At 47.1% G+C, this 12637-nt stretch overlaps 1 protein-coding gene across 3 annotated transcripts in view; it reads left to right on the top strand.

The window, feature by feature from the left end:
- Positions 1 to 12637, top strand: part of DPYSL2 (dihydropyrimidinase like 2) — a 53674-nt gene that overhangs the window by 15033 nt on the left and 26004 nt on the right. For all 3 annotated transcript variants that reach the window (XM_042024767.1, XM_042024768.1, XM_042024769.1), the window contains one exon: positions 804 to 988. In XM_042024767.1, coding sequence (XP_041880701.1) covers positions 804 to 988 — 185 coding nt within the window. The remainder of the gene's footprint in view (positions 1 to 803; positions 989 to 12637) is intronic.

The following is a 12637-nucleotide window of genomic DNA, read 5'->3' as shown; positions in this document are numbered from 1 at the left end:
AATGACCCTGTAGTGGAAGAGGTTCAGACCTCTTTCTGTGTTTTCAGGCCTGAAACATGCGTTCCTGGCACATTAAATGTGTTACAGATTTCTTTGGAAAATTACTCTTAGGAAAAAATGGACAAGACGGAGGTTACAAACAAGGAATTTTCCTGTTCTGGCTAAACAGCCAGCACATGTGCTTTTTTAATCAAGGTTAGAAGTTAAAGGAGCCAGCCAGAGACAGCTAATTAATTGCAGTGTGTCATCCACTACTGCACTGCTAAAAATAGGTCTGTGAAGAGCTGGACTGGAGAGACCTCTGAGGGTCTCACCAGGAATTTGGTAACCAATATCTGCTTAAATTTATGTTTGTGCAGGGATTCTGTAATACTTACACATGAGAGGAAGGTAGAAAATATAGAAGCAAAAACTCTTCAGTGCTCCCAAACCAATGGTAACATCGAAATTGCTGTTAGAGAGCTTGAATCAAAGTGTTGAGCTGCCAGTTAAAAAAAGCCCCAGTAAAGCTGTGTTTGGTGCAGTGATCGTCCATGACCTGCACAGCCCCTTCTGGAGGGGCTTTGTCTTTTCCTTCCTTTAATATTGCCCCAAAATCCTGAAGGAATTGCATGCTTCACTCGCTGTTATGCAACTGCTTCCAGGGGAAGAATGAAACACCCTCAGCCCTGTGTGTGCTGATCCTGTGCCCTGCATTATATGGAAAAAGACAACTGCAGCCAGGCTAAGTAGCACTGGGGTGTTTGTTTACATGCTGCTCACCTGGGTGTGCCTGACCTGCTCCTTGAAACCTCTTTCCCCAGGCAAATAGGGGAGAACCTGATTGTGCCAGGGGGAGTGAAAACCATCGAGGCCCATGGCAGGATGGTGATTCCTGGCGGGATCGACGTCCACACCCGGTTCCAGATGCCAGAGCAGGGGATGACATCTGCTGATGATTTCTTCCAGGGGACCAAGGCTGCACTGGCTGGCGGCACCACCATGATCAGTAAGTGCCTGCTTTCCTCTTCCAGCAAAGCTGGGCTTTTCTATTTCCCCGATAAGAACAGGAGCTGTGGGAGTCACCTTGTTCTGGACCAGTGGGTGATGTCTGGCCAGGTTGCTGGGGAAAGCTTGTGGGAATAAGGGTGGAAAAGCAGGACCCCAGGATTTCCCCATCTTGCAGTTGTCACTCGTTTCACTTGTCTTCCCTTGCTGGTGATGTGACTTCAGCAGGTTTTTGGGTCTGCTTGTGCTGGAACCAGTGTTACTGTGACCTCTGGCTCCAGAGTGAGGAGCAGATCCCCCACATTCCTGTGCTTTGGTCCCTTGTCTGTGGAAAGATGTCCATTGTATTTCTCACACCCAGAAGCCTGATGCCAGTGTTCTGTGTGTCTTTGAAAACTGGGCCACTTATTTCAGGATCTGCACATGCCCACTTCAGCTTTAGCACCAGGATTTTTGTTAACGTAGCTCTGTTTGTACTCATCTCCTCCTCTGGAGAAAGAGAGGAATTGGAAAGTGAAAATACTTCAAAATAAAACAGACAGACTGACTGACTGTTGTTCCCTTCCTGGTGTTCCCTTCTGCCTCTAAAACACCTCAGGAATGGCTTCCAGGCTATCTGTCCCTCCTTGTGTTAGCCACTGGATCTTAAAACTCCACAAGCAAGTCATTGTTGGTAACCTTGTTTGAGCCAGAGGAAAAAAAACCAAACCCTTCTGTTGCAGAGCAGCTGATCAGGTGTAAAACTCTACCACGGTGTCCCAGGCTCTGTTGCTGCATGTGGGAATGAGGGATAAAGGTGTGAAATGATCCAAAATCTGAGCGTCTCGCAGTCTTTCATGTACTCTGAGGTGCTGCCATTCCACAGGAGGGGAGTTCAGGCACAGAGGAATAAAAGAATCTGGTTCAGAACAGGTATTAGTGTCTATTGTCCAGTTCATGGATATAAAGAGATCTTAGGCACAGCCAGGAACCAGCTTAACTCTCCTCAGTTCAAACCAAGCTCCGCACGGACTGGAACATCCTCATCTCCCAGAGCTTGGTTGTGAGCAGTCCTTGATCCCTGGCCTGGTGGGTGGACTTGGATTGATTGACAGGAGGCTGGAGGTTATGTCTTGGTCTGATGCTTCAAAGAAACAAAATTACCTGGGAAATTACTTTTCATAACGTTATCACTTCAGGCTGTGAGGTTTGTGGCTGAAGATAAGCTCACACACACAGGGGATGTGGCTGTGGATGGTGCCTTTGTGCACACTAATACCCACTTCTCCTTCAAATCTTTGCTGTCACTTTGAATCAATAGCACTGAAATGGTTTTTTATTTTCAGCCTCAGTTCGTTGACTTCGTTTTGTTGGTTGTTCCTTCATCAGGAGTACACCTGGTTCACACAAATTATTGTTTTGTTCTTCCTTGTTAAGTCGAATTAGATCAAAATAACATTCTCTGTCATCTGCATGTGACCTTCCAGCAGCACTATTCCCCTCAGTGGCACTTCTTGAAAGCAGAAATTGCTTTGGCAAAATTTTTTCTGGAGTAGCCCTTTACTTTGGTTGCCTAATTTTACCTCTGCAGAGCCTCCTGTTTCAGAAATGCTTTATGTGTGTAAATATTTATTGCCTTCATGGCTGTAGTACCTGAATATCTCACTAATGGTGAGATACCACTTTTCTGAGTTAGGGAGGTGGGAGGAGAATCCCCCATTTTACAGTTTCTCCTTTTACAGCTGTGAAAATGAGCATAATTTGGATTATGACCATGGGCAACCAATTCAGAGGAGGCTGGTGATTAGACTTGACCATCCTAAGTATCTCAGATTAAGACACCAAAATACAAAATCATCTCTGAACAACAAAAAAAATCTTCCTGTGACTGCAGCAAGGACTAATTGGGTGATGGAGAGACATTTCTGATTGGGTGGGAATCTGCAACTGGAGCAGTGGAAAGCAGGATGAATGATCCAGAGTAGACTTCAAAGCTTTGGAGCCTCTGCCCTGTGTCAGCTCAGCTGTTCCTCTGAGCAAAATTATAGCATTTGCAAAAGTTTTTCCACAGTGAAGCCCTGGTGAGCACTCTCTTGGTGGGTGGCCCTTGGGCTTCCCCACAGCAGGTGGGAGTTGTGGTGGATAGCAGCATTTTTTTTTCTTACGATAAATGGGGCAATATTTAGTGAACTGGTTTAATGGTATCACAAATTGCAGCCTGAAAATGACACTCTTATCTCATTGTGTATTTTAAATGCTGGGATTTTTCAGTCTGCTCCTCCTGTGGACTTGTATGTCTTTGTTCTTCAGTCTTTTTTAGGAAAAAGCACTTCTTTTTGGATGTGAGATTTGTGGAAAAAAACCACCCAATTTCCTCATTAGTGCTTTAAGCAAACGTTGTGTGGTTTATTTACAAATACCTTTACTCCATCTGTTTCTCTGCTTTGTGCATAACCCTCACTTTGGGCACACAAAACAGCTTCCTCAGCTTCATGCTTCAATTTGTTTCACATTTTTGTGCAGGAGGGCATTTTAAGGCTGTTTACTTTACAATTGTTGTAGGGAAATACTTGTTTTACACACAGTTTTCAGTGAAATCGAAGCAAGAACCTTGGATACGTTTCCCCTGATGGTTGGTTTATAAAAATTGTGGGTGAAATTCTGGCTTTGGTGAGTTTTGGCATCGACCTGCAGTGCCAGGAATTCACCTGGAGGATCTGCTTTGGTGAACCTCATTTTCAGCTCAGATCAAATTCAATGTTGCTCCTTTAATTCTCATGGCAGACACATCCAAGGGAAGCACAGGCATGTAACCTACTGTTTCCAAGCCCTGTCCTCATTTGCTTGCTCCCCTCTGAATTCATCCCTGCAGCATCACAGGGGGGGAATCAGATGGGTCCCGCTGTCAAATGGAGCAGTTGTGGGGTTTTTGTGGCACCAGGGGAGATTTATCCTGGTGGGAAACAGATGTAGCTCCATTCCAGGGCTTCCCAGCCCATCAGGAAAAAGGAGCTGGGGGTAATGGTCCAAACCTGCTCTTTTGTCTCTCTGTCGCTTGCTTTCCTGAGCCCTCCTTAGGTTGCTCCACTCAGGAGTTAGGGCTGATTTATTTTTCTGCTGGCTCCCCTGAGGCCATCTGAGCAGGAATTCCAGCTATGATCCTTCTGTCTCTCCCTTCTGCAGTGCCAAAGGCTCCAGCTGACTTTGCTAGCAGAGGAACAAACAGAGTTGGTTTTGCCTGAAATTACATACTGTGATATCTTTGTTTTTCTGCAGTGACAATTTGCATGGTCCTTTTCTCTGTCCCCACCGTAAAGCAGTGTTGGTGTGGGTATGTCAGCTGAACAGCCCTCCCTGTGGGTTTTAGGATAACGTTGCTCCAGGAAAAAAACTTGGATTCTCGCCCTTTTGAAATGTCAGAATGCAGTGTTTGGGCATTAAGTTGAAAGGAGAATTCCAGAACACTCTACAGAGAATTTTGAAGGAGAGAGGAGTATTAGATGTGCTCCAACCTCTTCTGGTCACTTCCCTAAACTCCCCTGTATTCCATGCAAAGAGAACAGTCCTCCCAGAGTTTTGGAAAAGGGCACTGTCTGAAGTTGCCCTTTACAAGAGGCTAAAATTTTGGTGAGCTAAAAATGGCGTTTTTCATAGAATCACAGAATATCCTGAGTTGGAAGGGACCCCCAAGGATCATCAAAGTCCAATGCCTGCACAAGACACCCTATTTTTCCCAACTTGAGCTAGGTTAATACCCCAGGATATAGCCCAGTCCGTGGAGCTGTTAGAGGGGGAAGAATCCCTGCTAGGAACAGAGTGGCCTCTCGGAGCCTGGTGATGGTTTGGTTGCTGATTAACTGTGATGAGTGAAATCCCCATCAAACTCAGTGGAAAAACTCCCCCTGATGTGAGCAGGGGCAGGATTGCCTCTCTCTGCTGCCAGCCCTGCAGGAGGGTTGAAGAAGTTAAGCTCTGTGTATTTACTGGCTCTCTGATCCCCGAGCCTGTTTAATGTCCCAGTGAGAACTTCATCCATCCAGGCCTGCTTCCGCACACATTTGAGCCCCTCCTCCCAGACTCTGCTTCTTCCCTGGTATCTGCTGTCCTTGGGTGAAATCTCTGGCTGACATTGCCTCTGTTGACTCAGTCAACCACTGTTGTAATCAAAGAGAGAAATTACAGTGAGAGAAATTATAGCTTTTTCTGGCCTGGTGGCTTGGAAGCCAGCAGCCTTTTGAACTCGAGCAGCAGTTATCCTAATGACATGGGGAGGGAAGGCTGGGGAGGGAAGCCTGTGTATCTTGGGAGGTTCAGGAGATGAAGGGGAGCTTCACATGGGCTGCTGTTGGCTCCCTAATTCCTGACCCTGCTATTAAAGAGCTCCCATGGGCAGCATGGCAGGGATTTGAGCTGCCCAGCCACAATCAAACTCACAGTGAGGTGACACCAGGTCTCCCAGGTCATCCTGAATATCACCTCCTTGCTGGAAGGAGATGTTTCCAGTCAGAAATGTTTCCTTTCCTCTTGGGTTTTGATCTGAGTGTGACAGAGAATGGAGCTGCCCCAAAGGAGATCAGAGTCTCTGATAGTCTCAGCTTAAAGTGGGCTTTAGACAAGGTGAGGGTGTGGGGTGGTATTAAAACCCACCAGTGGAGATTAGATCATATTCTACCTGACTGGGTGCATTTATTTTATATTATCAGGGTTAGTCCTGTGCTGGTCTAGAGTGTAAATGATGAAAGGAGGAGGAGGGAAGCAGAGACAGAAGGAGGTGACAGCAGTGATCAGGCAGGGACTTGTGGCTGAGCTGGAATTATAAAACCAAGTGTTTTGCATCCAAGAGCAGCGACCACAGAGCTGCAGTGTCTCCCCAAGTCCCAGTGCTGTACACAGCACTGCATTGTTCCACAGGAACCAGCCCGTTTTGTTTCTCTTTGCACCCAGAGATGAAAGAGGAACTGTGTGCTGGGACCAGCCCTGCAGACAGGCTGCCCTGGCTCTGGAGCTTGTTTCTCTTTCTGGCAGTGGTTCTTCTGCCCCAAAGAAGTGTTTAATTCTCTAGAAACGCAGTGAGAATGTCCACAGATTATTGGGGATTTCTCTGGGTGGGAATCCTGGCTCTCTGTGACTGGAATAGTGGCATCACCACGTAGGAGTGCAGAGTCCCTCCTGCCCTGTCCCTCCTCTCCCCAGCTTCCTTTGGTCCTTTTTACACCCCCAAAACCAGCCTTGGCCCTGATTCACTCTAAATCTCTTTGCTTCACCAGCTTCCAGCTTCCTGCTGCTGTGTTTGTGCCTTTCATTCAGGGCAGGCTTAAAATCCTTAATGAGAAAGTGGGGCCGTAAGCAGAGCTGGGCAGTTCCCTGGTGTGAGCTCCTCTTCCCGAGCTTTTAAACCCCTCTAAGTCCATTAGGCTCTGCCTGCAGCGGGTTGTGCAGCCTGTGTCCTGGGGCTTGCTCTGCTCCCAGCATCCCAGCAGTGCTGGATGGGATCCCCCATTGTTCTGCTGGGGATTCCAGCAGGGGCTCACAGGGATCTGCCAAGCCCTTGATGTCCCTTGCCAGAGAGCACAGGAGGAAACAGCTGTGCAGACCTCAGAAGTGTTGTGTGTTTCTGTGTGTTCTGAGGGGGGTTTTTGACCCTTTGGGCTGCAGCTATTGTTTGCCACCTCTCTGTGCTGGGAGAACAGGCTCCTGTGAGGAGCAGGGCCCTGTGAGGAGCACACAAGGACTCGGGAGCTGGGTGGCTGTGCCTGGGGTGATGCAGGAGGTCTGTGGGGTGGTGAGGTGTTTAACCCTGGCTGTCACATACTCAGCTGGGCCATCGTCCTGCCTCAGTGCTGAAAGGTGAAATCACTGGCCCTGGTGTTGGGCTGGAGCCCTGTGAAACCTCTGCAGTCCAGCCTGGCTTGTTTTTGAGTCAATCAGGAGATTTTTCTCGATTTTCCCACCTTTTCCTTCCCCAGAGCTGCTGGGGATCCTGCCCCTTGTTCCTCTGCCATCCTTCTGCCTCCTCTGCCATCCTTCTGCCTCTTGGCAGCACGGATTTTTTAAAGAGCAGGCGAGGGGTCCCTTTCTCTGTTTTGCCCCATTCTGCTCCAGCCCCTCCCTGTGCAGGAAGGAGGGGATGGAGGCAATTCCACACATGCTGGAGCCTGGTTTAGTTCTGAACACACGAGTGCTGGAGTGGCAGCAGATCTGACAGTGCAGATGTGGCTGACCTATATTTTTCCGTGTGTCGAAAAAGCGGGATTTATTTCAGGAGACATTAACCCATGTTGTCTGTTGATGCAATAGCACTTAATGCCTCTTACTCTGTTTAATGCTGGGGCTCAGCGGTGCTGCTTTCCCACTGTGTGGGGAAGAGTTCTTTTGTTTGAAGAGCTGCTTTTAAGTGCTTTTCTTAGAGAATCAGAATGGTTTGGGTTGGAAGGGACCTTAAAGATCATCTTGTTCCAACCTCTGCCATGGGCAGGGCGCCTTCCACTATCCCAGGTTGTTCCAAGCCCTGTCCAGCCTGTCCTTAAACACTTCCAGGGATGGGGAACCCGAGCCAGGGCCTCACCACCCTTATAATAAAGAATTTCTTCCTAATATCTCATTTAAACCTGCCTTCCTTCAGCTTAAGGCTACCTCCCTTGTCCTATGACTACATGCCCTTGTTAAAAGTCCCCAAAATCCCCAAATTCTTGCTTTCTGTGTCCAGTGCTCCCATCCCCAAGTTCCAGACCTTAGAGATGACACAAAAGAGAAGTAAAGAGCCAGTGGATCTCTCTGATGTGCTGTGTCTCACCCAGCCACTTACATCAGTGGAAAATGTACATGATGTTTTCAAGGGTGCAGTTGTAAAAACTGGCTCCTCCAGGTCTGCTGTGGATGGAAAAAAAAATCTTTAAAACTAAATTATTCACCTCCCTTCATATAACATCATTAGCTGCCTGTGATAGGTTTTCAGGGCATGTGTGTTAAACCTTGCTAGATAAAGTATATTAATCACCTTCAAGCCTTGACAAGGTCTTCAAAGAAGCAGCAGAAAATAGTGCCTCCAGCTCTTTTCTCTGCCTGTTTTTCTGAGCAGGGAATTTTTGTCTCCCTACCAGTGTTCAACCCCTTGGCTGCTTTTGCCTTCCTGTGAGCTTGACTCAGCAGAAAATGCCCTGGTCAGGCAGGACCTTTCAGCTCTCCACGTTGGGAATTAGCTCTGTGTGCCATGGGAGGAATGCAAGTGGAGCCTGAAAGAAGCAAAGGCTGAAACCAACTGCAGGATTCCCCAGTTGGGATGGATTTGGAGTGCTGTCTGTGGAATGGGATTTGATGTCTTCGATCAGCAGAGCCTCTTTTCCCTCTTTCCTTCAGCCCCTGTGCCTTCAGAGCTCATAGATCCCATCTGTTTCTTAGAAACCAGATTTTTTTTTTTTTTTAATCTTTCTGGTGAGAGGGAGAAATGTTTGAGGAATACAAATGAGCTCCTCCTGTCTGGCACACTTCTGTCACACTCAGGAGCTGCCAGTTGTTACCAGCTTGGGGCTGTGCTTGCATCTTTTCACAGCCCTCACTCCCATGGAAGCCCTGTGCATTTGCAGGGAACGCAGGGGTGGACATTTAGGAGTTAAGGCTTCTGGGAGAACTCTTTTTCCCCCCTTGGTTCACTGCAGTTGGTGTTGGTACCGCCTTTGCAACAATGGGAATGTCATTCCATTTCTCCGTGCTGGTTGCTGGCTGTCCATAATGGGAGGTGGCTTTGTTGCTGAGGGGTTATGGCTTTAATTCAAATTAATTAAGCTCACCTAGAGCCTCATATCATAAGTAAAAAGTGATTATTTTTATGAAGAGCTGTCTGAGAAGCTGATGTGGGCAACACGAAGCAAGGAGATAATCCCTGTCCCTCCCACTTGTCATCTGCAGATCCTGAGGAAAGTGCTTTTGGCTTCCTATTTTAAGTATCAGAAGGAACTTTTTGACTTCACATACGAATATTAACTGGGAAATGCTTTGGTTGGTTTTCAGAGCCCACCAGAAAGGGCTCAGCTTCTGGAAGCTTCCTTTTCGGCCACTTCTCTGGGTGTGTTTGCACCAGATTGCTTTTGTCCCTAGAAGCAGCTACATATGTGCAGCGTGGATATTTTTGGAATCTGGGGGACTCGCTGGTGGTGTTTTACATATGAATGAAGTTCCCTGGTGCAGCCTCCAGGCAGCAGGAGCTGGGAAGGAGTTCCTGGAGAACCCTCCCAAATTATGGCACGGCACTGAGTTGGTGCAGAGAAGGGGGGAAGCTCCCAAGCTACAGCACACTGAGGGGTTTGTGCTCCCAAACTGGGGTTCTTCATGGGACTGGCAAGATTCCAGACTCCTTGAAAAGCCAGGCAGGGCCAGTTCAGCAGCCAGGGGCTGTGTTACAGGATCTCTGTTCCAATATCCCGATATTGCTTAAAAAAATCTCTCTTTCTGGAGTGGGTGTCAGTTAATGATACTTCCCAGCAGGCTTTTCTTTACTTCAGATTAGATTTCTCGGGATTAGTATCAGTGTCCCAAGAGAAGAGTTCAGCTACTGATGGGCTTTACAAAGGACTTTTCAGCCTGATGGGCAGGGGCTTTTTTCCCACCGTGAATGGAAGAAGTTTTGGAAAGTCTTCATAGCACAGCTGAGAAAAATGTAGATGTGCAGGGTGTTCTTAGAAGTAGAATAAGGCCATGGAACCAGGACCAGAGTTCAGGTCTCTGAACCAGTCAGTCCTTCTGCCATACAAGCACTCTATAATAAAGGGAAGGGTGGCAACTGTATGGAACAACTCCCACTGAGCCATCCTGCTCAGATCCAGGGGCAATTCCAGCTGTTCCTGGAATCCCAGAATGATTTGGGTTGGAAGGGACCTTAAACCCCATCCAGTGCCACCCCCTGCCATGGGCAGGGACAGCTCCCACTATCCCAGGTTGCTCCAAGCCCTGTCCAGCCTGTCCTTGTGCCAGGGCCTCCCCACCCTTATAGTAAAGAGTTTCCTTCTAATACCATGTTTGAGACAGGAAATTAAGCTGAGGTGTAGAAAGCAACAGTTGCCCCTAAAAACTGGGTGCATGGAAAAAACAAAAGTCAGATCTCGTGTGTAGGAGTTTCCCAAACCAGTTTGCCACAGGCTGGGTGTCTCTCTTTGGGTGAGCCCAGGAGTGGTGCTTTGTGCCCCAAACCTTGGATTGTTCACAGATATAGGAAGACACCAGACAGCTTGTGAGGCCAGGCTGGGCTGGCTCAAAGCTGGAGGAGGAAGTTCAGCAGCTGGGGAACATGCCATAGGAGTCTCTGTTTAAACTGGGGATAATCTAGTTAGGACCTCCTACAGGTTAATGGTTTCAGCAAGCACAAGAGCTAATTTGCAGGCAGTATCAGTGCCACGAAGTGGAGAGGACACCTGCAGATGGGCAGGTGCGGTCAGGAAATTGCTGTTTGAATTATCTTACCTTATTCTTATGTTTGAAGAGCTGCTTTTAAGTGCTTTTCTTAGAGAATCAGAATGGTTTGGGTTGGAAGGGACCTAAAAGATCATCTTGTTCCACCCCCTGCCATGGGCAGGGCACCTTCCACTATTCCAGGTTGTTCCAAGCCCTGTCCTTTGGTAGAAAACAGGTTCTTATCTTTGTCCTTTGGTAGAAAACAGGTTCTGCTGCCCCTCCACGCCACAGCCCAGCACATTTTCTCTATAAACACGAGAATGTTTAGGTCTGAGTCAGCCCTCACTTCCATGCCTGCAGCTGTGTGTGACAGTTGTCAGTGGTTTGAGTGGGAACAGGATGGGGACTCGCGGTGTCGTAGCAGAAGTGGCAGTGGTTTGGTGGTGATGGGTGACAAACTTCTTCCTCAGAACATGATGTCACCTTGTCACAGACATGAGGAGAGGAAGTGTCTGCTCCTCATCCAGCCATGGGAGATGTTTATTTGACAGATACAGGGTTTTTCTTTTCCCCATTTCTCTCACAAGCTGTAGTAATAAAAAGTGCTTGTATAGAATCAGAGGTCTTCATATTTAGTTTTATTTTTGCAGGGGGAGAAAACCCAACTTTTCTAATCCCAAACACACAAAGCCCTCTCAAAACCATCACGAATTTCCATTGTAAAAACTGGCATTCTGCAGTCACATTCCTCTTTATGTGCAACACTCCTGAGACAAGTCCAGGCCATGAAATTGAAGCGAGGAGCCGAAACTTGGTGATAACAATGCAAATCCAGAACTGTTCCAGCTTCCCAGTGAGTGGAAAAAGCCTGAGGGGCAGGACACATCTCCAGTGACCTGAGAGGGACAGAGCTGGCTCACGGCAAGTGATCTTTTGTCCTCCTGTGTCTGATCCAGCTCTTGCCCCTTGGATGTGTTGTTAATTCCTGTGTTTTGTCTTGACTTGAAATCCATGGCTACAAACCGAGGTTTTTCTCCATCCCAGTCCCTCAAGGTTTACAGACCAATTCATATGGAAGCCTTTGAAGTCCTGTGTGCTCTTGTCATGGCCTTCAAGTGTGGAGTAATGCCTAAAAGAAAGAATAAATCTTGGAACCACTTAAATGTCTCTTTTGAACTTGGTTCCCCCCCCCCTCTGCCATGGTGACCTCCTGAGATACAAAAAATGCACAATAAACCTGTACTGGGAAGAGATGGAGCCTTTTTTTTTGATCTGACCTTAATATGCTGCCATTCCAGCTGCAGGGGAAGGTTATTAATTATTGTTGAATTCTTTATGTTTGGGTCCAGCTGGCCTCAAATTGTTAATTGTATTTTGGATGTAATCAGCCAAAAGGACAAGAGAAATATCTGTATAACATCAGTGAGGGAATAAGAGAATGTTGCAGTCTGAAAATGTAATCAGTGGAGCATGGATGTGTCTGATTCTTCTGAGCCTGGTCCAGCTTCTGATTTCTCTGCATCAGGTCTCATAAACTGGATCTGAACTGACAGAAAACAACATGTGATGTCATTTAGACTGCCTTTTCTAGGAGTTTGGCAGGCATGTACAGGAGAACAGTCCTTGGGTAGCTGTATTAGCACCATAAATGCTGTTCTGTGCAGGGCTGTAACTCTTCAGAATAATCTCTTTATTCCGGTGTCTTTTCTTGGGGGGGAAACAAGAATAAAATACTGTGGGAATAAATCCACACAAATAGACAGAGCTAAAATCTGGTTGCCAGAGCCAGGATGTGAAGAAAATCCTTCATTTGATATCTCATCAGCTGAGGTGCATCAGATCCATGGAGCAGTTCCCTTCAAAGCAATTTTGTCACTGTCTTTCCTTTTCCCAGATCAAACCCGTGCAGAGTGTGGTTTAGAGGAAGAATTGGGATGGAATCAGAAGATAGGAGGTGTAAGGCCGTTCTGGATGACTTGATTTGGGATTTTGAGCTCAGAGAAGGGCTGAGGTCTCTTTAGCCTGGATGGGTGCAGGGCTGCTGAGCTGGAAATTGGGGTTTAATACTTAAATCAGAATTTTTGCTGCTGAAAGGTTTGACTTTGGAATAGCTTTGTTACTGGATGAGGCAGCTTTTGGTAGCTCAATTCCTTGACACATAAAAGGGTTATGATACATAAAGATAGAAGGGATTGTGATATTTCACCAGTTGAGAATTTGAAGCCACTGGATCAAATAAGGTCTGTGATTATGGGATAATCTTCTGTGGGTCAGTTGAGGGCCTGAC

Source organism: Corvus kubaryi, unplaced genomic scaffold (assembly GCF_017639235.1).
Source record: "Corvus kubaryi isolate FWS band 111438036 unplaced genomic scaffold, C.kubaryi_AGA036_p1.0 37265, whole genome shotgun sequence".
Classification (NCBI taxonomy): Eukaryota; Metazoa; Chordata; class Aves; order Passeriformes; family Corvidae; genus Corvus; species Corvus kubaryi.
Note: the sequence above shows the minus strand (reverse complement) of the source record. Positions and strands in the feature narration are given on the sequence as shown.